This window comes from Leptonychotes weddellii, chromosome 1, assembly GCF_054177405.1.
Source record: "Leptonychotes weddellii isolate Sample4059 chromosome 1, ASM5417740v2, whole genome shotgun sequence".
Lineage (NCBI taxonomy): Eukaryota > Metazoa > Chordata > Mammalia > Carnivora > Phocidae > Leptonychotes > Leptonychotes weddellii.
In genome coordinates this window covers 187,816,957-187,838,576 of record NC_138369.1, presented here as the reverse complement: position 1 = coordinate 187,838,576, position 21,620 = coordinate 187,816,957, and the positions used below count along the sequence as shown (strand labels likewise).

The 21,620-nt window shown below is 46.1% G+C and overlaps 1 protein-coding gene across 1 annotated transcript; it reads right to left on the bottom strand.

The window, feature by feature from the left end:
* Positions 1-4,649: 4,649 nt before the first annotated feature.
* IGSF5 (immunoglobulin superfamily member 5) lies at positions 4,650-21,562 on the bottom strand. Its single transcript, XM_081819778.1, has 5 exons — positions 21,468-21,562; positions 19,526-19,604; positions 12,914-13,231; positions 7,532-7,831; positions 4,650-4,828 (listed from the first exon to the last, which is right to left on the bottom strand). Exons 2-5 carry the CDS (start codon positions 19,581-19,583, stop codon positions 4,650-4,652), a joined length of 855 nt encoding a protein of 284 aa, XP_081675904.1. The 5' UTR covers positions 19,584-19,604; positions 21,468-21,562.
* Between the last annotated feature and the right edge of the window lie 58 nt (positions 21,563-21,620).

The following is a 21,620-nucleotide window of genomic DNA, read 5'->3' as shown; positions in this document are numbered from 1 at the left end:
AAGTGATATCGTGACCTCACTCACTCTCTTGTCTCTTAATTTAACCACCAAGTTTAGCAAGTGATGCCTGCTCTCACCTAAAAGCCCCAAACTCCCACCAAAACAGCAACTGGTCTCAGAAGCCATGCGGCTCTTTTTTTTTTTTTTTTTTTTTAAAGATTTTATTTATTTATTTGACAGAGAGAGAGAGAGCACAAGCAGGGGGAGGGGCAGCCAGAGGGAGAGGGAGAAGCAGGCTCCCCGCTGAGCAGGAAGCCCGATGTGGGGCTCAATCCCAGGACTCTGGGATCATGACCTGAGCCGAAGGCAGACGCTTAACAGACTGAACCACCCAGGTGCCCTCACATGGCTCTTTCTTTCGCTTCCTATATGCTGTGACCACAGTCCACTGGGGGTCAGATCTCCCCTGGAGTTCCATAACAAGGGAAGACTTACATTCTCTCTCTACTCCAGTGGAGCCCCCTCCCCAAAAAGAAGCATGGTGTATGAGCCATGATGAGGTGTAATTTGGTACCGGAGCTGCATGGAAGAATCTTTCTTATTTTAATAATAATTTTTAGTTTATCATATATGACATATACATGAATACACACACACGTATATATCATAGACAGTTCAGTGGGATGTTAATTTTTAAATGAGTACATTTACAGCAGATTGAAAGAAAAATAAATAATGGTCATATATTGATAAAAAGCAGGAGAGTGGACAGAAAGCACGGATCCTTGGAATGACCTTGTTCATAATCCAACCCCTTCATTGCGCAGATAAGATACTTGGGACAAAGAGGCTCAGTGAACTGGACTCAGACCAGGAGAAAACCCGGGGCTGTGACTCTTGTCTTTCTATTCATGTTGTGCATCCAACTTGGAATATCTTCTGGGAAGATACAGCCCTGGTCTTACGGGAAATGGGGAGTCCAGGTGGGCACTGGTCCCTGACTTGTGCCCTAGAGAGGGTGTGGACATAATGGTTCAAGGCAAATGGCAGAGTTGCTAGAAAGGATGTGTACGGGCACCTAGTGACCAAGAAAGATGACCTCTAGGTCCAACAACCCTTGCCTTCCTCCCTACGTTCCCTCACACAACCGTGCACGTCAGCACCACATGACTGAATTTACTGTGCAACTTTAATCTCAGCTTCAGGATTGTCCTTTTCCCATCTGTGCAGAAAAGGAAGATAGTACTTCCCAGATGCTCTCACAGAAATGCTCAGTTTTAAAAGACCACGTGGAATTTCTCGAAACCAACTGGTCAGTACAAAATGCCACCAGCCGCACGTGTAAAGCACACTCCGGTGCTGATGAGGGGGGGACACGGGAGGTCTCCGAACCAGTAAAACAAAAGACAGCAGCTGTCCCCTCTGCTGCCCTGTGGGTTTTGTGGCAGGGACTGTCCTGAGTGCCTCAGACGTTTTAACCCGCTTACTTCTCACACCAACAACAAGCCCGTGAGGTAGATATTATTATCTCAGTTTTACAGATGAGAAAACTGAGGCACAGAGAGGTTAAGTAACTTGCTCAAAGCCACACAGCAAGTAAGTAGGCAAGCTGGGATCGGAGCCCAAGCCATCTGGTGTCCAAGTCTGTGTGGATAGTAGCATCGGATGAGGCTGGGTCAGGAGGCTGGGTCAGGAGGCAAGGCCTTCTTCAGGATCTCCCTGTTCTGTAGCCCGCTGGTCTGACTGCCCAGGAATCTGGGAGCTTTCCTAAAAATGTCAATTTCCAGGCTGCATACAAACCAATTCGATCAGAACCTCTGGGGCGGCACCTGAGCCCATCCTGTGGGCCAAAGGTCCTAGAGGCTAACGGGCAGCCAGCAGAGAGAACTTCCGCCCTATTCTTCTCCCTCTCGTTTTACAGGCAAGAAAACTGAGCCACAGAGGTCAGCGACTTGCCCAGAGTCTCACAGCCAGACCCAGGGCTGCGACCCAGGATTGTCACTGCCCCCACTCGGTCTGCCCTCAAAATTGCCACTCCTCACAAAACTAAGGTTATAACCAGGAATCGCTGCACTCTGCCAGGTGCTCCTCTGTCCTAAAAATGTTGCTTTGCTCGAACGCTTCACTTGAGTGAGAAAACCGAGAAAGCAACGCAGCTGGGTGCACAGAGGATGGACAGTGCTCATCCCCAGGCGGGCAGGAGAGGGGCTCCCACCTCCCAGTTGTACCAGAGTCTGCAGTGCTTGAAGTCGGTGCTGCTTCTGGAATCGAGAAAATTGATCTTCTCAAAATCATTAGCAGTACCCCTTTCAGCATGCTTTTCTTTCAAGAATCAATGATTGTTAGGCTTGAACTAATTAGTCTTCCTAAACTGCCACTATCCCTCCTGCAACAACTCCCAGGGACTGTTCCAGAAATGAACACAATGGACACAGACTCCTTGCACTTTCAGGAGGAAATGGGTGGCAGGACGGATGCTTATCCATTCCTGGAGAAGCCTGCACAGCCAAAGGTCCAAAAGGTCCTTTTGTTTGGGGCTCTCCGTACCCCTGGCTGTGCTCCTAGAAACCTCCCAGACACCAGCAGCCGGGTCTGTAATGAGGTCTTCAGCTACTAAAACTTGCATAAAATACACAACATGCAGCCAGCCACCAGCTGCTCTGGATCTTGATGAATAATTTAGAAACAAATTACCCTTTTCCAAATGGGTCCAATAAAGTAAGACTCATCGCAAGGCACCCACTGTGCTTCCCTTTGAGGCTGCAGGGACTCTAGCTGCCATAATTAAGGCCGCTAACTTCCCTAGTCCTAGCCTACGAAGGAAGCACTCCACTGAATTAAACCTGATCAAGGGAAATTAAGTGCCCCTTGCCCTTGCCTACAAAAGAAGAACTTTGCAGGCAAGTGAATCTCTAAAATCCATCTCCACGGGGCAGCATCAATCAGACCAGACCTCTTTGTTGCACTGTTACCTTGTTAAGATGTGTGGTTTAAACAGTCGATTTCATTCCATTTGGTGCTAATGGAACTTTTTTTTTAAATCTTCCCTTTCAAAGCTTGGACCATACTTTATCATATTTAAATAGCTTCAAAGGCAGCTGGATTGGCTCCTTGGAGAAATGGCTGATTCCAGGATAGAACAGGGGAAATGAAAGGGAGTTCAGAACATCGTATTGGGCCAAGTGCTCAAAAACTAATAGGGCCATGTCAAAAGGACACCAGAGCCAGCTGGAAAGGATTCCCACTAGACAAATCTGGAGCAATCTGAGCATCAAAATGAATAATGACAGGAGCAGTTTATAGTGTATTGAATAAAAATAAGTCCATACTAAAACTGTTTTTAAAAAAAGTAAAACAAAAGGAGAGAGAAGTCTCTTCTTTACAGAAGACTACCAACCAACAAATATAAAAATATGATGGAGCCAGAAAATGATTCTTTTACAATCACCATAGAAACAACAGATTCAGGCAATGACTTACTGATGAATGCAAAAACTATTAAGGGGAAGACCGCTGGGATATTCATATAGTGTTCATTGATTACATATTCATTATAATGGAGAAAGGGACCTTTACAATGGAGGAATCATTAACCAAATGATTAAACTTACTACTAATGATAGAGAAAATTGGCATCATGAGCCCACATGACATTACCCACAACTTGCCTAAAATATTTAGCCTCAAATCAAAGTATGTTGGAAAACCTCAGACAAATCCAAATTGAAGGGCATCTTGCAAAAATGGCCTGGACCCTTCAAAAGTATTTATATCAGGAAAGACAGAAAAGGTGAGGGAAGCATTCAAGAGTAAAGGAAGGAGACTACACACCTGATAGCCAAAGGCAATGCATGGTCTTTGACCGGACATTGGTTTGGAGAGAAATCACTATAAAGGATACTTGGTGAAACTTTAATATGGACTGTGTATTGGGCGCCTGGGTGGCTCAGTTGGTTAAGCGACTGCCTTCGGCTCAGGTCATGATCCTGGAGTCCCTGGATCGAGTCCCGCATCGGGCTCCCTGCTCAGCAAGGAACCTGCTTCTCCCTCTGACCCTCTCCCCTCTCATGTGCTCTCTCTCATTCTCTCTCTTTCAAATAAATAAATAAAAAATCTTTAAAAAAAAAAATATGGACTGTGTATTATATAACAGTCTTGTGTCAATGTTACATTTCCTGATTGCCAACTACATCAAGTGTGGTTAAATAGAATGCCTTTGTTCTTATGATATACATGCTGACATATTTAGGGGTAAATTGTCATAAACTCTGAAATGGCTCAGAAAAAAAAAAGGCTGAGAAAAAGGCAAACATGACAAAATATTAACATTTGTTGTATCTAGGTGAAGGTACATGGGTATTCATTGTACTAGTCTTGCAACTTTTCTAAAGGTTTTAGTTATTAAAAATAATAAACTGGAGGGGCACCTGGGTGGCTCAGTCTGTTAAGTGTCTGCCTTCAGCTCAGGTCATGATCCCAGGGTCCTGGGATTGAGCCCACGTTGGGCTCCCTGCTCAGTGGGGAGTCTGCTTCTCCCTCTTCCTGCCCCTCCCCCTGCTTGTGTTCTCTCTCTATCTCTCTCAAATAAATAAAATATTTAAAAAACATTTAAAAATAAGCTAAAATAAATTAATCTTGACTTAAAATCAAAGAAACACAGATTTCTGTACCTTTCACCCTCAAAAGCATTGATATTCACCAGATCCACATCAAAGATCTGGCAGTCCTGGATCCCTTTTCCTCTTAGCAACAACCAGCTGGTACTGGTTTGGCTGCTCCATGTGGATGGAGCATGATGTCTGGTTCCCAATGGGCCACTCCATTCCATCTTCTACCATGTATTCACTCATGCTTTCATTTCTGTTGTCTGCCTGGTCTCTGGGGGCATCTAAGTCAGAGACAGGAGGCAAAGTCTAACAACAGGGGAGCAAGCTTTTGCTCACTGCACTGAAGATCAACCCCTGCAGTGCAAAGCACAGAATCGTTGGTACTGACCACAGGGTAGACTCTGAATGGCTTTTTACGGTTCATGGAGATATTATCATGGGTTGACTTGTGTCCCCCTAAAATTCATATGTTTAAGTACTAACCTCCAGTACTCCCAGAATATGACCTTACTTGGAAATAGAGTATTGCAGACATAATTTAACTAAGATGAATTTATACTGGATGGGATGGGTCCTCTAATCCAATATGATTGGAGTCCTTATTTAAAAAAAGGGAAATTTGGACACAGAGAAGCACACAGAGAGAGCACCATGTGAAAATGAAAACAGAGGTTGGGCTGATGTTTCTACAAGCCAAGAAACACCAAAGACTGCCAGCAAATACCAGAAGCTAAGAGAGAGGCCTAGAGATCATTCCCTTACAGTCTTCTGAAGGAACCAACCCTGCCATCACCTTAATCTCAGACATCTAGCTGGATGAGGATCCACTCATAGACCTGTTGTGCAGGTTAATTTGGTTAACATTGGAGAAGCACTTAAAACAGAGCCTTTACTTGGCAAATGCCGTGAAACACTGTTTCTTCTTCTTCTTCCTCTTCCCCTTCGTCCTCTTCTCCCTCTTCTTCCTCTTCTCCTCCTCTTTCTCCTCCTCCTCCTCCTCCTTCTTCCTCTTCTTCTTCTTTTTCTTCTTGTTCTTCATCAGTCTTGCTCTGGCTGTAGCTTTGTTCTGAACTTTGAATAAAGGTGTTTTTGTAGTGGGAAAATCTTTGCACCAAGAAGGAACCCCTTCCCTGGCTTCTGGGCCCTGTTCCACCTCAACCTGATGCATGACCTGGAATAGAGCACAGCACCTCTCTGGGCCTCCCTTTCTGCCCTCTTTTGCAAAATGAAGGAGCTAAAGTCAATCTCCAGCTCTGGGCCCCATGTTTTCTCATTGGCCTGGGTTGACTTGGAGCTCAAGCAGGCTCTGCAGCCCTGTAGGCTATGTAGTTGGAGGTTTTGGTATGCTGAGGACCCTACAGTAGGTTCTCTTGGGGATCTAAACTTTAAATACTTTTTATTTCAAATCAATTAATTAACATACAGTGTATTATTAGATTCAGAGGTAGAGTCCAGTGATTCATCAGTTGCATACAACACCCAGTGCTCATCACATCACATGCCCTCCTTAATGCCCATCACCCAGTTACCCCATCCCCCCACCCACCTCTCCTCCAGCAACCCTCAGTCTGTTTCCCATAGTTAAGAGTCTCTTATGATTTGTCTCCCTCTCCGATTTCACCTTATTTATGTCACTTAGTTGAGTTTTAAAAAATATAAGACTTGGCTGTGAATTTTGCAAGATTGTTGAATCACAGATCTGTACCTCTGAAACAAATAATGCAATATATGTTAAGAAAAAAAAAAAGAAGGGCGCCTGGGTGGCTCAGTTGGTTGGGTGACTGCCTTCGGCTCAGGTCATGATCCTGGAGTCCCTGGATCAAGGCCCGCATCGGGCTCCCTGCTCGGCAGGGAGCCTGCTTCTCCCTCTGACCCTTCCCCCTCTCATGTGCTCTCTCTCATTCTCTCTCTCTCAAATAAATAAATAAAATCTTAAAAAAAAAATAAAAAATAAATAAATAAAAAAAAGAAGAAGAAGAAGATAGCAAGAGGGGACAAATGAAGAGGGGGAAATCGGAGGAGGAGACGAACCATGAGAGACTACGGACTCTGAAAAACAAACTGAGGGTTCTAGAGGGGAGGGGGTGGGAGGATGATTAGCCTGGTGATGGGTATTAAAGAGGGCACGTTCTGCATGGAGCACTGGGTGTTATGCACAAACAATGAATCATGGAACACTACATCAAAAACTAATGATGTGATGTATGGTGATTAACATAACAATAAAAAATTTTTAAAAAAAAGAAAAAAATATAAGACTTGGTACTTTCAAATACACTGTGGATTTGCCAGGTTAAAAAAAAAAATGAAACCTCTTTAAAAAAAATTAAAAAAAAAAAAAAGCGGGGGGTGGCTGGGTGGCTCAGTCATTAAACGTCTGCCTTCGGCTCGGGTCGTGATCCCAGGGTCCTGGAATCGAGCCCTGCATCGGGGTCCCTGCTCAGTGGGAAGCCTACTTCTCCCTCTCCCACTCCCCCTGCTTGTGTTCCCTCTCTCGCTGTCTCTCTATCTGTCAGATAAATAAATAAAATCTTTAAAAAAAATTTAAAAAAAAATGAAACTATAATTCTACTAAGATTGGAAGGAATCCAAGAGCACCTGTAGACCCTCCTCAAATATTACAAGAACTTGTCTCATACTGGCCCAGGGGATGGGATTAAACTGAAACAACAGATAAAAGCTACAGAGAAACATTACCTTCAAATATTTATCACTGACTTGATGCTGTTTTGTGATAAATAATTGTCAAGGTTCTTAATGGTTTCCATAAGTAAGTAGAAAAGAATGACACATTGAAGATGAAATTTAAAAGCAAGTGGAATCACAGAGTCATGAAGCTGATGCTGATTGTTTCCATTACCATCCCTACCCAAAGTCAAGGTCACTATACTATTTTCGTAGGCATTGTTGATTAAGAACACCATATATAAAATATAAGCACGCAACAATAATTTTTTTATAGAGAGCAAAATGTCTTCACTTACCCCAAGAAGGCTGAACCACAGTAAGATTCACAGTTACAGACTTGTGGGCATTCAGGCCCTTCATGTTAGCCAGGCAAGTCAGAGTCCCATTGCCCTGTGGTGTGAGAGTCAAGATGCTCACTGCGCTTTGGAGGTCGTCAGGCTCTGGACCAGAATAATTGCTTGAGTGGCTCACCGGAACACCGATCTCCCAGGAAATATCCGGGAGAGGGATCCAGCCCAATGCATGGCAAGTCACATTACAGGGTTTATCCTCAGGGACTATAAGGTTGCCTCTGGGAATGAGCAACTCCCCTATAACTAGAGAAGAAAAGAGAAATGTTCTGAAGGAGTGGCCATGACTCTCTTGGTTCCAGGTTTTCTTTAATTTTTCCTTCAAATCACATTTCATGAGTGCTATCTTCCCAAGTCCAAACTGGCTATGTCTGTATCAAGAACCTTAACTCAGGTTTTATCTGTGTCTTTATTTATACCTTCCAGGTTCGTGAAAGAAGGTGAGGTTGCTCACCAGAAAACAAATTATTCCAGAGAAAATGAATAAATAAAAATCAGGATCCAGGGGAGCATAAATTATATGGGAAAGAGGGCAAATGTGCCTTCCATTAAAGGCTACACAACCACTAAAGTGGGGTCACAAAGTTGTCCTGGGAGCCAAAGCGAGAAGGGAAAAACCTTTACATTCTTTCCACTGTAAGGAGAATACATCTCAAAGTCTTACGGAAACCAGGTCTCTCCTAGCCTTTGGTCAGTCAGATTCATTTTATTTATTTTGGGGGTCACACATTTTTAAACATAACTTCCCATGATAGTTCTTTAAAGTATTCTTCCAATTACAAATTAAATCAAAATCAAATCTAATTATAAAAATAATTACCCTAAATCACGTATCAGAATAGAATACTCAAAGTATTTTAAAGTTTTTATTAAGGACCCACCTGCATATGCCAATGTGAACACTGTAAACAACCCACCTGAAAATAGTGCTGTGTGTGCTAATATTAACAAAATAACCTGAGGATTGGCTCTGGTAAAGACATAGCCTTAGTGAAACTCATAAACACTGGAACATCCAAATTAAAATAGCCTCCCTGCTACATAACATAATGGGAAGAACACTGGACTAAGAATCAAAAACTCTGTTCTCAATCCTGGATTTCCCACAAAATTGCCATCACCTGGAACAAGTCACTGACATTTTCAGGCTCTCTGTTTTTCACTGGTCAAATGAAACAATTTGACTAGATCAGGGGTTTTCAAATGTTTAGGTTTCAGTACCTTTTACAATGTTAAAAATCATGAAGACTCCAAAGACCTTTTGTTTATGTGGATCATACCTACCCATATTTACCATACTTGAAATTAGAAATTTTTAAGTGTTTATTTTATAATAATAGTGATAACCCACTATAGGCTAACATAGATTAACATATACTTATGAAAAAAATACCTATATTTTTAAACCAAAATAAATTATTAAGAACATTGTTTTATATTTATGCAAATCTCTCTTTTTTTATTATGTTATGTTAGTCACCATATAATACATCATTAGTTTTTGATGTGGTGATCCATGATTCATTGTTTTCATATAACACCCAGTGCTATGCAAATCTCTTTAATGTCTGGTTGGATTCTCATATCAGCTTCTGCATTCAATCTGTTAAAATATATTGCTTTAGTTGGAGTATATTAAAAAAAATCTGACCCCCCATGGATATATAGGTGGAACAATGAGAAGGCTTTTCAGATAATCAAGGATAGTCTTTGATACTGTACCAAATCTTGGCAAGTAGTGGTTTCTTACAGGTTAGTTGCACTGTGGAAACTGTAACTATATAAAGGAATTTTCATTCCCTTTTACATTAAAATCCACTGCTCTATCTGGCACTTTGATTGATCTTTCACTCTTGCATGACACTGTATCATTATTCACTGGTCATTTAGGAAATGTGGATCCTCTGGGCTATGCAGACCTTCCCAATGCACAGTGGAAGCCTTTCTGTGCACCACTGAAATGAGAGTAGGAAAGGCAACTCACATCTTAGTGTTATTATGGGAACAGTCATGACTTCACAGACCCTGAAAGGATCTAGGGGATGCCCAAGAATTCCCAAACTAGATGGAACTGGATCAGCTCTGAAAGCTCTTCCTATTCTGAAATGTTACATTTCCGATTATTCCTTTCCTCAATGGTCTCTGGGAATCAGTAGAGCACCTTTGCTAATGCAAGGATTACTGTAAATGCAACAATGAGAGGAGAATGCATCTGTCTCTCAAAGCTAAACGGTTTTGTCCTTATTCCTTTTTCTCCATTCATTGTTTCATTTGATGGAGAGGTTTAAGATGACAGAAGCTGGAAGCAATGGTATTGCCTCAATTAATAACGGACTATCTTGAACTCAAATCTAGTGGCCCTCAAAACACAAGAGGTCTAGAATTTGGTGTGTGGTTGATAGACTGGACAAGGGAAGCAGTCTGAAGCATTTCCTTTTTCTATATATATTTGTGATTCAACTTTTCCCATTGGCTTACACAAAGCTTATCGAGGAGCACGACAAACACTTTATACAAGGGTGATGACTAGAATATTCACATAGATTTTGGATGACTCAGTATGGAGTTATGTAAGCTGTCTTTATTTTTCTTGCTGATACACGAGGAGGAAAAAAATAAATCTTTGGATAATTCATTTTAAAAATAAAATGGATGTCTCCTCTGTTTTTTAAGATTCTTTTCCCTTGAAAGAGATCCTGCTGCTTAGAGAACATTTGCTCCTCTAGGAACAAAGTGCCATTCAGAACACTGCAACCTGGGTAATACGACCAAGTTCGGTCCCCGGTCTATGGGTTCCTTCTTCATGACCTTGGGAAAGAATTTAACATCCCTAGATGCTTGTTCTTCCATCTGTATTAGAGCCAAAACCTACAGTAATTACCAACATATAAAAATGCATGTTTAGGCATATTCAGACAACTTTATAAATGCATAGCTTTGAGAAAAGCTGCTATAAAACCACATGGATTTATGAATTTGATATGCTATATCAAATAAGTCATGCCTTTGATCCTGTTTCCTTGATCCAGGGGTGCCCTTCTCCTCTCTCGCTTTTCCATTTTGCCTATCATCCCCAGACCTCCGAAGCCCATAAGGGCACCTCACCATGGAGTCCTCCATGAAGGCTTTCCTTATTCTCTCATCCCCCTACCCAGTTCAAACCTGAGCTTGTCTCCCCCTCAGGGTCCTTGCCAGCCTCTCCGGTGCACCAATGTTATTCATACATTTGCCCTATCTACTCTTCGGGTAAGGTTCTTGAGGGCAGGACTCTGCCTTACTCTATTCATCTTTGAGTCCCCTTTCAGATGCCTAACACAAGGGTGTGCTCTTCTTGGGAATGCAATAAATAATAGCAATTGGCTATATGGAGATTGCTAGGACCCAGGTGCTGTTTTAAAGCCTTTCCATGAACCTACTCATGTGATCCCACAACAACCCTATGATGAGGAAACTAGGGCATGAGGTCATCAAATAACATGGTCAAGGTCACACAGTTAGGAAGTGATAAAGCTGGAATCTGAACTTAGCATTTGGGCTCCCTAGCCTGCATCACGAACGACTAGACCACTCTGGCTCCCGACTGTGTGCGTGATGAACTGAATCAGACAGGACTTTGGAGTCTTCAAACCATCCTCAGTCATTGTTTCATTGGATCCTCACAGTAAACTTGTGAGGTGGGCAGGGGAGCCTTATCCCCATTTTAAAAATGAAGAAGCTGAGTCACCTCAGGGGTCACCAAGCTAGTAACCGATGAAAGCCAAACCAGAACTCATGTCTTTGATTCTGTTTTTCCTGTGTTCTTTCCCTTATACCTCAAATTGTTAATAAGAGTCTAGTCATGCAAACTAAGCCAATAATCCAGGTAGTCTCATAAAATCACTATTTAGAAAATATCCTTAAACCTCATAAAATTAAAGAAACATAAAAAAAAAGAGAAAACAGTTTGGCTAAGTAAAAAAAAAAAAAAAATTAAAAAGGGCAAGTAGAAATAGGTAGGCATGCATCTCTACCAAATGTTATCAAACTGGATTCGATGCAACATTAACACAAATCCAATGTTTGAAAATTTCTCCTAGACAAGCAAATAAATAGACATAAGAAAAATTTCAGGGCGCCTGGGTGGCTCAGTTGGTTAAGCGACTGCCTTCGGCTCAGGTCATGATCCTGGAGTCCCGGGATCGAGTCCCGCATCGGGCTCCCTGCTCAGCGGGGGGTCTGCTTCCCCCTCTGCCCTCTTCCCTCTCGTACTCTCTGTCTCTCATTCTCTCTCTCTCTCTCAAATAAATAAATAAAATCTTTAAAAAAAAAAAAAAAGAAAAATTTCAAAACCATGATGTGGTCTGCTGTAAGAAATGCTGCCACAGAAATCAGGAGCTCTACTAGCTCCAGTGGGTCTATAAATACCATCTAATTACATAAGGAATGCAAAGTGATTAAACTTTGATAAAGATGTTCTGAATTCTTGTAAAGCATCCTTTTTTTTTTTTTCACTAAATAGCATGATTTGGAGCACCTCACAATTCCCTCTAAGAAAAATAAGTCATCCATTATGATAAATTTCATTTACTCTTCTCTAAAACACTTGGTGTATTTCGTGAACACACACCTTTGGCTATAAGAACTGCTGGAGGCAGGAAAGAATAAAAGATTGGAGGAGTTCAGCTGGAAAGAGGTAAAAGGTAAAGCATGATTCAAAGTGCATACATGACATAAGGCAAAGAGACAGAGTCAAGCATATAAGAAACTAGAGAAAAGGCAAGGATTGGTAGCCCCACCTAAATCACAGGGTGTGGTGTGCCGGGGGTCATTTTTGCTGTAAACTCTGAGTGAGATCAGAGGGGAAAATAGGAAAGAGTGAGAATGTCTGAGTTTGGGTCCCAGCTCACCGCTGTGATCGCAAGTCCGGGGTATTGCTGCTCTTCATTTCTTCATTGGTAAACAACAGGTGGTAAAAAGATGAGCATAAGAGCAGTGACCGCAACTGGCCGGGGCTAGAACAAAAGCTATCCGTACTGACACAGATCAGATGGGAAAGTGGTAAGACCTGTATTTAAGAATCTTAGTGAGAGAAAAGGGAAAGGAGAAGAGAGACGAGAGAAGCAGAAAGAAGGGAAGTAGAGGGAGAATCGGTGACGAAGGGGGGTAAGAAATCACAAATAACAAAACAATGGATATTCGTTGGTTTGGAATCATTCATTCCAAGTGTAACTCCAGCAGACAGCAGCCCCGTCATCACCTGTGACGTGAACTCCGAAGGGTCCTTCCATTTCCCTGGCGTCTGGCCCAGCGGACGCCCCCTTCTCCACTCAGAGCCACCTGGATACCCACCTTGGACGGAAAGGAAAGCAGAGGCATCCCGGTCACTGTTCTGGAGGCTGCACTTAATACGCCCGGCATCCTGGAGCTGCACGTCATGGATTATCATCTCAGAGATGGAGTTGCTGCCCTCTTCATAACTGGCAGAGGTAAAGCGGTCGTTGGTGATGATGGGCTCCGTGGGTGTGATGCTCAGCACCACCATGTCATTCAGAGCCCACATGATGAGCCTCCAGCCCTGCGAGATGGTGCAGTTGAAGCGAGCCTCTGTGCCCTCCAGCACCGTTGCGTTCTTGGGACCTTCTATGATTTGATAGCTGGATCCAGAAGCTGGAAGGCAACCAGTTTTTCAAGGCAGCAAGTGAATGGATCTATGCAAGTCAACTGTAAGGCTTAACCCTCTGTATTTACCAGCTGGATAGCCAGTGGTCAGACTCCATGTCTTCCTGGTTCCAACACCATATCTCCCCACTGGACAGGAAGCCACCCATCCCTCCTTTCCAATCCCTCCCTCCACAGTTCTCAGTACTCCCGGCAAAACTGGAAGAAAAAAATGCCATTCCTCCACCTCCAGAGAGATGTTACCTCAAAGACCTGATCCCAGCCTGGCCCCAAGAGCATCCCCCTAGCCCAGCTGTTATTTAAGGCAAGTTTTTCACCTTTACTATGAAATGAGAGTTACCCTCCCAGGAAAATGGGAAGGATCTTTGATTCCCACCTCTGAGGAAATCCCAAGGCTCAGAGAGGAAGGTGGAGAGCAGCTTCTCTTCACAAAGAGAATGCGGGCCCCAGCATGTGGTGATCACAGCCCCATGCATGCCCCTGCACCCTTAGAGCCCCCAAATGGGATGCTCAGGACACTGTCTGGGGCTGGAGGAACAAGGTTGACAGAGAAGGAATCCAGCTGGAGAGAGACAACAGTTGCATCCTGAGTACACTCTCCTGGAGTGATAGGTATCAAGTCAGTATCAAGTATCAAGAGAACCATACTGTCTGTCACTGAGGCCACACCTCTCCTCTTAAGGACCAGAAGAGACATGAGTGGGGAGATACAAAGAGAGGAAAAGGAAAGGTAGAAGGATGTAGGGGAGTGGGCTCTCTTAATGAGAACAACCAAGTGATGAGTCTGGCAGCCTGGTACAAGTCTCACCACACTGAGTGCTGGGTTTAAAACCCCATCAGACAGGCAGGTGGCCCACAAGCCTAAGATCACGGACTCTCAGGTGGCTCACTGGACAAATTATCCAGAGGCTGCTGGCTCACTGGACAAATTATCTCAACTTCTCCATGCCCCACGCCCCTCAGCTGCAAAACAGGGTCACTAGTACCACGGTGACTTGTTTCAAAAGCCAAATATAATATAATCCACGTGAAGCCCTTCACACGACCCTCAAGCACTCAGTAAACATTCATTATTATGTGACGTGCAAGAAGGGGTGTGTAGATTTGTAAGACAAGCCAAGAATGTCACAGATTTAAGTAAAATTGTTTCCTTCACACTTTTCACCACATTCAACCCGCAGCTCACCAGATGCACTGTGACTCAGGTTTTAACTGGAGTGACAATCTCTGACTGGTTTTCCACATGGGGTACATCAAGGGCTCTTCAGCTCACCTGACCTCAGTCATAATCACCTGAGACAGAGCATGCTCTACACCAGAAGAGCTCAGGAAATCTTTTGGCCATGTAGGACTGACGTTCTAATCATCTTAGAGGAGCCAATTGGCAGGCAGAGTTTTCAAGACCTTCCCATGTTTGCAATAAAAATTCAAAGTAGAACTTGCACAGCAAAGGATAGTCTTCAAAATCTCTTATGCTCATCTTTTTACCACCTGTTGTTTACCAGTGAAGAAATGAAGAGCAGCAATACCCCGGACTTGCGATCACAGCGGTGAGCTGGGACCCAAACTCAGACATTCTCACTCTTTCCTATTTTCCCCTCTGATCTCACTCAGAGTTTACAGCAAAAATGACCCCCGGCAGACCACATCCTGTGGTTTCTTCTAAGCCCCACCTGCCACAGCAGTAAGACTGCAATGGGTTCCTCTGACCTTCTGGAGCTTTATGATTCCGGTGGGTCCACCAGGCAGTCTGCCATATACACTGATTGCCCCCAAATCACTGCAGCCCCCTCTCCTTCCAACCTCATAAGGTCAACTTGTAAGACAGGTTCTAGAAGAATCTCATTACAGCCTTATAGTTTTCTGGGGAGACTCCACACCATGGACAGGCATTAATACATTAACACATCACCTGAGTACCCAGCATGCACTGCCGGCTACAAGGACAGATTGATGGGAGAGTAGGAACTGCTACACAGACAGTGTCCCAGAGGGAAGCTGGACCAGGGGGAGAGGCAGCCAGGGTCAAGGTCAAGGAGGGGGTCCGGCGGGGTCCAAAGAGGCAGAACTGAGGGAACGTCAGAATTAACTAAGACTGTTCCTGTGTTTGGGCAAACATGATGGCTATTCTTCTTTTGTCTCTGGGCATGATAAGAAAAGAGAGAGACAGTGAGACTCTAAAGAACTGCTCCTGCTGGGTATCCTCCCTTATCCCTGGATAAGTCTCTCTGATCCAACGATCCCTTTGATCTGGGATTTTAGAAAAAGAAAAAAAGCCTGGGGAGGGAAGTCAGAAACTATTCCCCAGGGAAGCCAGAGCACTGTGCCAACTTGGCTCTTTCCATGAGCCCTGAATTGCATCTTTAAAAGAAGGACAAAAGAAAACAAAGAGCCAAATATGCACCCCGAGGAAAGAGATGAGCTCTCCCCACCCCACCGTGTGACGACAGCACTCTTCCCCGGCTCCTGATGCAGGTCAGTGAGAACTAAGTGGCCAGAACCCAGCAGCTCGGATGTGGGTAATGCCAGGATGGTTGAGACCCAGGCTTCCCCGACAGGAGCTCAACTAAGCAGCTCCCGTAGAATACGCAAGCCCCTCGGAAACCATGGCTCCCTCACTGCCTGGTCTGAGGTAGAGAGATTATCTCACTCTGAGTTTGTTCAAGCCAGCAGACTGCAACATGTGACCATGACGACATGCAGGCCACATACCTTACTTTACAGGTGGGAGGTGAGGGGGAGGGAGGCCAAATGGAAACTCCTCGAGTTTGAGCCTGACCTCTAAATTAAACAGGAGGCACCCCGTCCCAAGCACTACATTCCCCGGACAGCATCACCTGCAGTCTTGGCTTCCCACCATGAGTAAACGCGCCGTCAGCCCTGCCTCGTGACTCAGAAGCCTGATATCCTGATAATGGGAGGTCCTGGAGCCTCCTTCCTCTCCCTGAATCCTATCAGCTATGGTGTGTGTAACCCTGCCCTGCACAGAACAAATATGAGAAAATTGTAAATAAGACCTTTCATCACACACAAAACCTCCCTTTCCCTCCGCTCCCCTTTTCACTCTGTAGAGCAAACAGGCAAATTGGGGCAGAGCCACAGGAAAGCTCAGTGTCCCCCTCCCAGACACTACCCCGGCCGCTAGCCATGGTGGCCACCCAACTCAGGAGTTGATCCACCTGCAAGATCCTTATTCACTAACTCACACTGTAATTTCCACATCAGCATCTGCAACCCCGCCCTCTTGCTTCCTCCCCTGCCTAGGATCCTACTCCACCTGGCATCTCTATGAACGACAGGCTCCAGCCTGGACTGAAAAGCATCTCTTCTACTCACTGCATCCTCCCGTCTGTGAAATGGGAATCACTCCAACAGTAGCCCTTCTGCCTGCTTCCGTGCCTCCCGCCGGCCCTGCATCAGTTGATCCCAAACACGGATCCTACCATCCTCCTTCGAAGGCTCTCTCTCGGCTCCCTGGAGGAGTAGCCTGCTGTCTCCCCTGCTGCGGGTTAGACCCCTCCATTCTTCCGCTCTCTCCAGCAGGCTCCTCACTGCACCTGCGGGCCCCCCACCTTCCCCCTTCTCTTACTCAGCACTGGAAAGGAACAGAAAAGCAGACGATTAAAAGCAGAAGGGAGAAAGGGAAATGCAGTGGATTTGGCGGCAGAGAAATGGTTTGGCGTGGCAAGTCTGAGGAAGAAAATGGGAGTCGGAACACATCAGGGGTTGGGCCCGTCAGAAGGAAACTGAGAAGCGTGGGAGGGGTCCTGAGGCGCCTGCAGAGTCCCGCTGACGATGGCAGGAGGCACCAGCGTCACTGTTGGGCCACCAGCACCCAGAACTGCTATCCACATGGCAGCCAGCCAGCGGGATCTTCTCAGCAAACCAGGGTGATCAGGTACCCCTCCCCTACCTCCCACCTCCATACTCAGACTTTAAGTATTTTAAACACAACCGTCCTAGAGAAAGACAAGATAACCCTTAACATTATCATATCTTAAGACCCTACTTAGTCTGACATTAACTTCCTTCTGCCCCAAACTCCACCCTCCAGCCACCAGACTATCTAAATTTATCAAACTCATCGACTCCTTCTGGCCCCAGGGCATTTGCACAGGCAACGATCAGCCTGGCATACCAGTCTTGCTTACACCTCAGCTCCCAGCCTAGTTGTCTCCTCCCCAGGGAAGCCTTCCCAGAGTATTAGGTTGAATTATCCTATAACAGGCTTTCAATCATCGAAGCAATTGTCACAATGGTAATTTTATGTTGATTTTTCAAATAATGCCTGATTCTCCTGCTAGGCTGTAAGCTTTGTTAGCAGGGACTGTGCCTGGTTTTGCTCATCACCGTATCCCGGTGCCTGCAACTAAAGGGCACATAACAGGCCCCCAGTGAATACTCACTGAGCAAATAAATAAGGGTGTTGAGTTCTAAATAATCCATTACACTGGGGCAAGGCAGAGAGGAGAGAGCCGGCAGGAACCCTTTGGGTGCACATGGAGGCTGCGCTCAGCTATTCAAAGCCAAGTCTATAAATGAAGGTGTCTCTACTCCAAGACTTTCCAAGATGAAACATCCAAGGGTCTCAGGCTTTTGCGATGGACCCCATCACCCAGGGGGCATTAGAATTAGCCCAAAACACTCTCCCCTCCTGGAACAGCCAACTCCGGGCCTCAGCCAGAGCCATCCCTTTGTTCAAAACAGAGCTTCGGGGAAAATTGCCTCGGAAAAACGGTAGACCCCACGGCACATCAGTTTCCCGCTGAGCTGCTAGAAGAGATCTTTGCCTCTCAAAGTGGCTGAAATAGCCACTTTGGAGCCTTGTCCCTAAAATGTGTGCTGAGTGTGGTTTGCTAGCCCGAGACAAGTCCTTAAGCTCCACACAAGCAGGGACGGTGTTTCGCTCTCCACTCTACATTTGTTTTTTTTTTGTTTTTTAGATTTTATTTATTTATTTATTTGAGAGAGAGAGAGAGAGAGAAACAGCATGAGAGGGGATAGGGTCAGAGGGAGAAGCAGGCTCCCCGCCGAGCCGGGAGCCCAATGCGGGACTCGATCCCAGGACTCCAGGATCATGACCTGAGCCGAAGGCAGTCGCTTAACCAACTGAGCCACCCAGGTGCCCCCACTCTACATTTGTTGTGCACTCTGGATAACAAATGTTTATCCAGCACCTACTAAACACCTGGCACTGCGCACTATAAGCCAGGAGTTTCCAAACATCGCGGCGCCCAAATACATGTTAACACCACAGCCTGGTCCCCTGAGCTTAATATCTCCACACACCCCAACCAAAATTCACAAAACATTCCCTACTGCCCATAACACACTCTGATAGTCCCTATACTATTTTATGCCTTTTCTGATTCTCAATAAATATTGAATATTGGGGGAGGGGATATCAGAGTGACCGAAAGGGGGCATTCGTGGGAGGTGCTTGGTCTCACTATTGATACACGAAGGTGTTCAGTTTGTGAAACTTCATCAAGCTGTACCTCTATGACTCGTACGCGTTTCTCTATGTTCATTATACTTCGATAGAACGCCTTTTAAAATCACTGCATAAGGAATACAGGATGGATACCCTCTGGAGTTTACAACCTAGTTGGAAAGATAAGACAAACACACCTGAAGCAAAGAAATCTAGACAAGACCTAATCAAGAGAAAGCTGGGGGAACGAATATCAGTCACCCAAAGGACCCCGCAGTCTGCTCGCTCCATCTCCTGCAAAGCGGAGTCTGATCAGGAGACCCCGGCCTGGGACACCCTGGAGTCCATTCCGACTGACACCCTGGGGGAGATCCAGGATGAGGAGAAGCTGATGAGAGGAATGGCAGGTCTCACAGGCAGTGGGCCCCTGCCTGTCAATAAATGGGAGCTGGGATTATCACCCTGAACACTGCCAGGTCAGGAGGGCTCTAGGGAGGAGGTGATGCCTGAATGGGGCCTTCCTTGAAGGCCAGTTATAAACAGAAGAAGAGAAAACCAGGCAAAGGATGGGACATCTTAACAAGAGCAATGAGTTCTGGGCAGGTACGGAAGGCAAACGCCCACACCAGGGACAACCCACTGAACAGGACTGGTGGCCCATGGAGGACCACTCCCGCAGCTCAGTCGGCAGAGCAGGAAATGGGCCCAACCGAAGAGACCCCACTGTAGGAAGGGCCCAAGGAAGAAGCCTCTGGCAGTCACGTGTCCCGGCCGCCTCCTCTGGGTTCCCTTCCGCCCACTTCAACCGGATGCCTACGAAAGTCCTTTCAAGCCCTCGAGAGCCCTACCTGCCAGCCCCGCCAGGACGACCAGCATGGCCGGGATGCCTCTCCAGCTGCCCTCCATCTCCACACGTTTTCTTCACCCCTGGGAAAACAAAGCAGGCAGGTGACAATCTACCACGGATGAACATTTGCCATTCAGAGTACGCGGAGCCCCTACCAGCTCATGTGTCTGTGGATGGGTTAGTCAGAGCTTCTCAGCATGGTCACAGCCTCACCCCACACCTGCTGCATCAGAAGCTCCAGGGGCAAGCCCAGAAATCTGTGTAAGCAATGCAACAAGGAGTCAGTTCCGGCACGTGCTCAAGTTTGAGAATCACTGTGTTAGCTGACCTTACTCCCAAGCCCGTGTATAAATCATGGAATGCAGATGGTATGCCATTCCCGCGGAAGCCCTCACCAAGATGCAGGGGCGTGGGCTTCCGGCTCTTCATTTCAGTCACGATGTTTTAATCACTGAGGGAAAAAGAAATCCTGTGCACAACAAGTTCACATTATCGGAAGGGAAACAGGCAACAAAATGAAAAAACAGAACATAAACTTATTAGAAGTTGCCAAAGGTATGTAGCAAAATAGAACAGGAGAGTGTGTACAAGTGGTTATGTGTGGGGGGTGGACTGGCTATGACCACAACTAGGGAAACTGGAGAAAGGCTCCCGAGAAGGTGTTCTGTGAACAGTGAAGGAGGAGAGCTTGCCAGCCACGCGGGTATCTGCCGAGGAGCTTTCCAAGCAGAGGAGCAACAAGTACAAAGGCCCTGGGGTGGGACCGTGCCTGGCATGTTCGAGAGGGCTCTGGGGCTGGGGCAGAGTGAGGGCAAGGGAAAGGGCTCAGAGAGGTCAGAGTTAGAGGAGGCCAGGGTAGACTGAGGAAGGCCTTACGGTCCCCTTGGCAGCACAGGGGGATCCTGCCATGTACACCTCCTGGCCCTTCCTTCCAGTCCCTTGTTCTTGGATAACCCTCTTGCTCACCCTCCATCCCCGCATGTTGTCTTTTGATTTTCCCCTTCTCCCCTGCGACAGGCCTATGCAATGCAGTCACCAGCCCCGTGAAGTCCCACTGGAGCATTTAAGGTAAATCACCCACTGAACAGGTCGGGAACTGTCCGCAAAAACGACAGCCCCTTAGTCTCAGAAAAGGGTCTTTTTCTTTCAAACATTCTTCACCACCACCGTGTGGTGCACAGCACCCTAACCAGGGGATGGTTTTCTGTGGCTTTGGCATCCACACGGATTTCACAGCCCCATCAGCTCGTGGGAGGGAGTGGGAGGAACCCTGGGGAACCCATCCAAACCCTCCAAAATGTGGGGCGCTGGGTTCCGCCAGAGACACCCCCTCCCCCGTGGGATTTTGGAATGAGCTGACACCTGTCCCGGGCTTCAGTCCCCTTTCTTCCGGTACAGACCGAAAGAGACAGACCCCACAGCAACCCACAAGCGGAAATACAAGCAGGGAAACAGGGCACAGATTAACAACCGCCACACCTCAGTCTGCAAAACACACATCATACAGGTTGCCGAATAAAACCGAGGGGTAGTGTGAAGCGTCGTAAAGACGCTCAGGCCTGTAACCCCTTTTCCATTCAGGCGAGATACTGGGTATTCACAGCTCATGAGGAGGAACATAGGCTTTCCACCCTCTTTGATTCCCTGGTGTGTTGGGAAAGCAAAACTCAGCATGTGTGCTAAACTATAACCACCCGTGTGCATAACGTAAGGTTCAAAGTATGTGCTGCTGCCGGGGCGCGGTGGGCCCCGCCCCCGGCCCCGGCGGGCCCCGCCCCCGGCCCCCGTGGACCCCGCCCCCGGCCGTAATCTAAAACAGGTTTTAGAGACCCCCACAAACAAGCCTCAGCAGCAAGCTGTACACAAACCGAAGTGAAATCCCAGCCTTCCCAGACCGATTCCAGATCCCGAATTATGAAATACCAAATAAATCATTTACTAACCGTGAAGGTTCGATGAGCACAGCTCAACAAGCCAGGCACTGCACCAGTCACCCAGAGTGCTACACCGCAGCCGCGGCTGGAGGAGAAGCGGAACCACCGCGTCACAGAAGCTTACACATTTCACCGAAAGCAATAAATGCCCAGTGCGCAGCC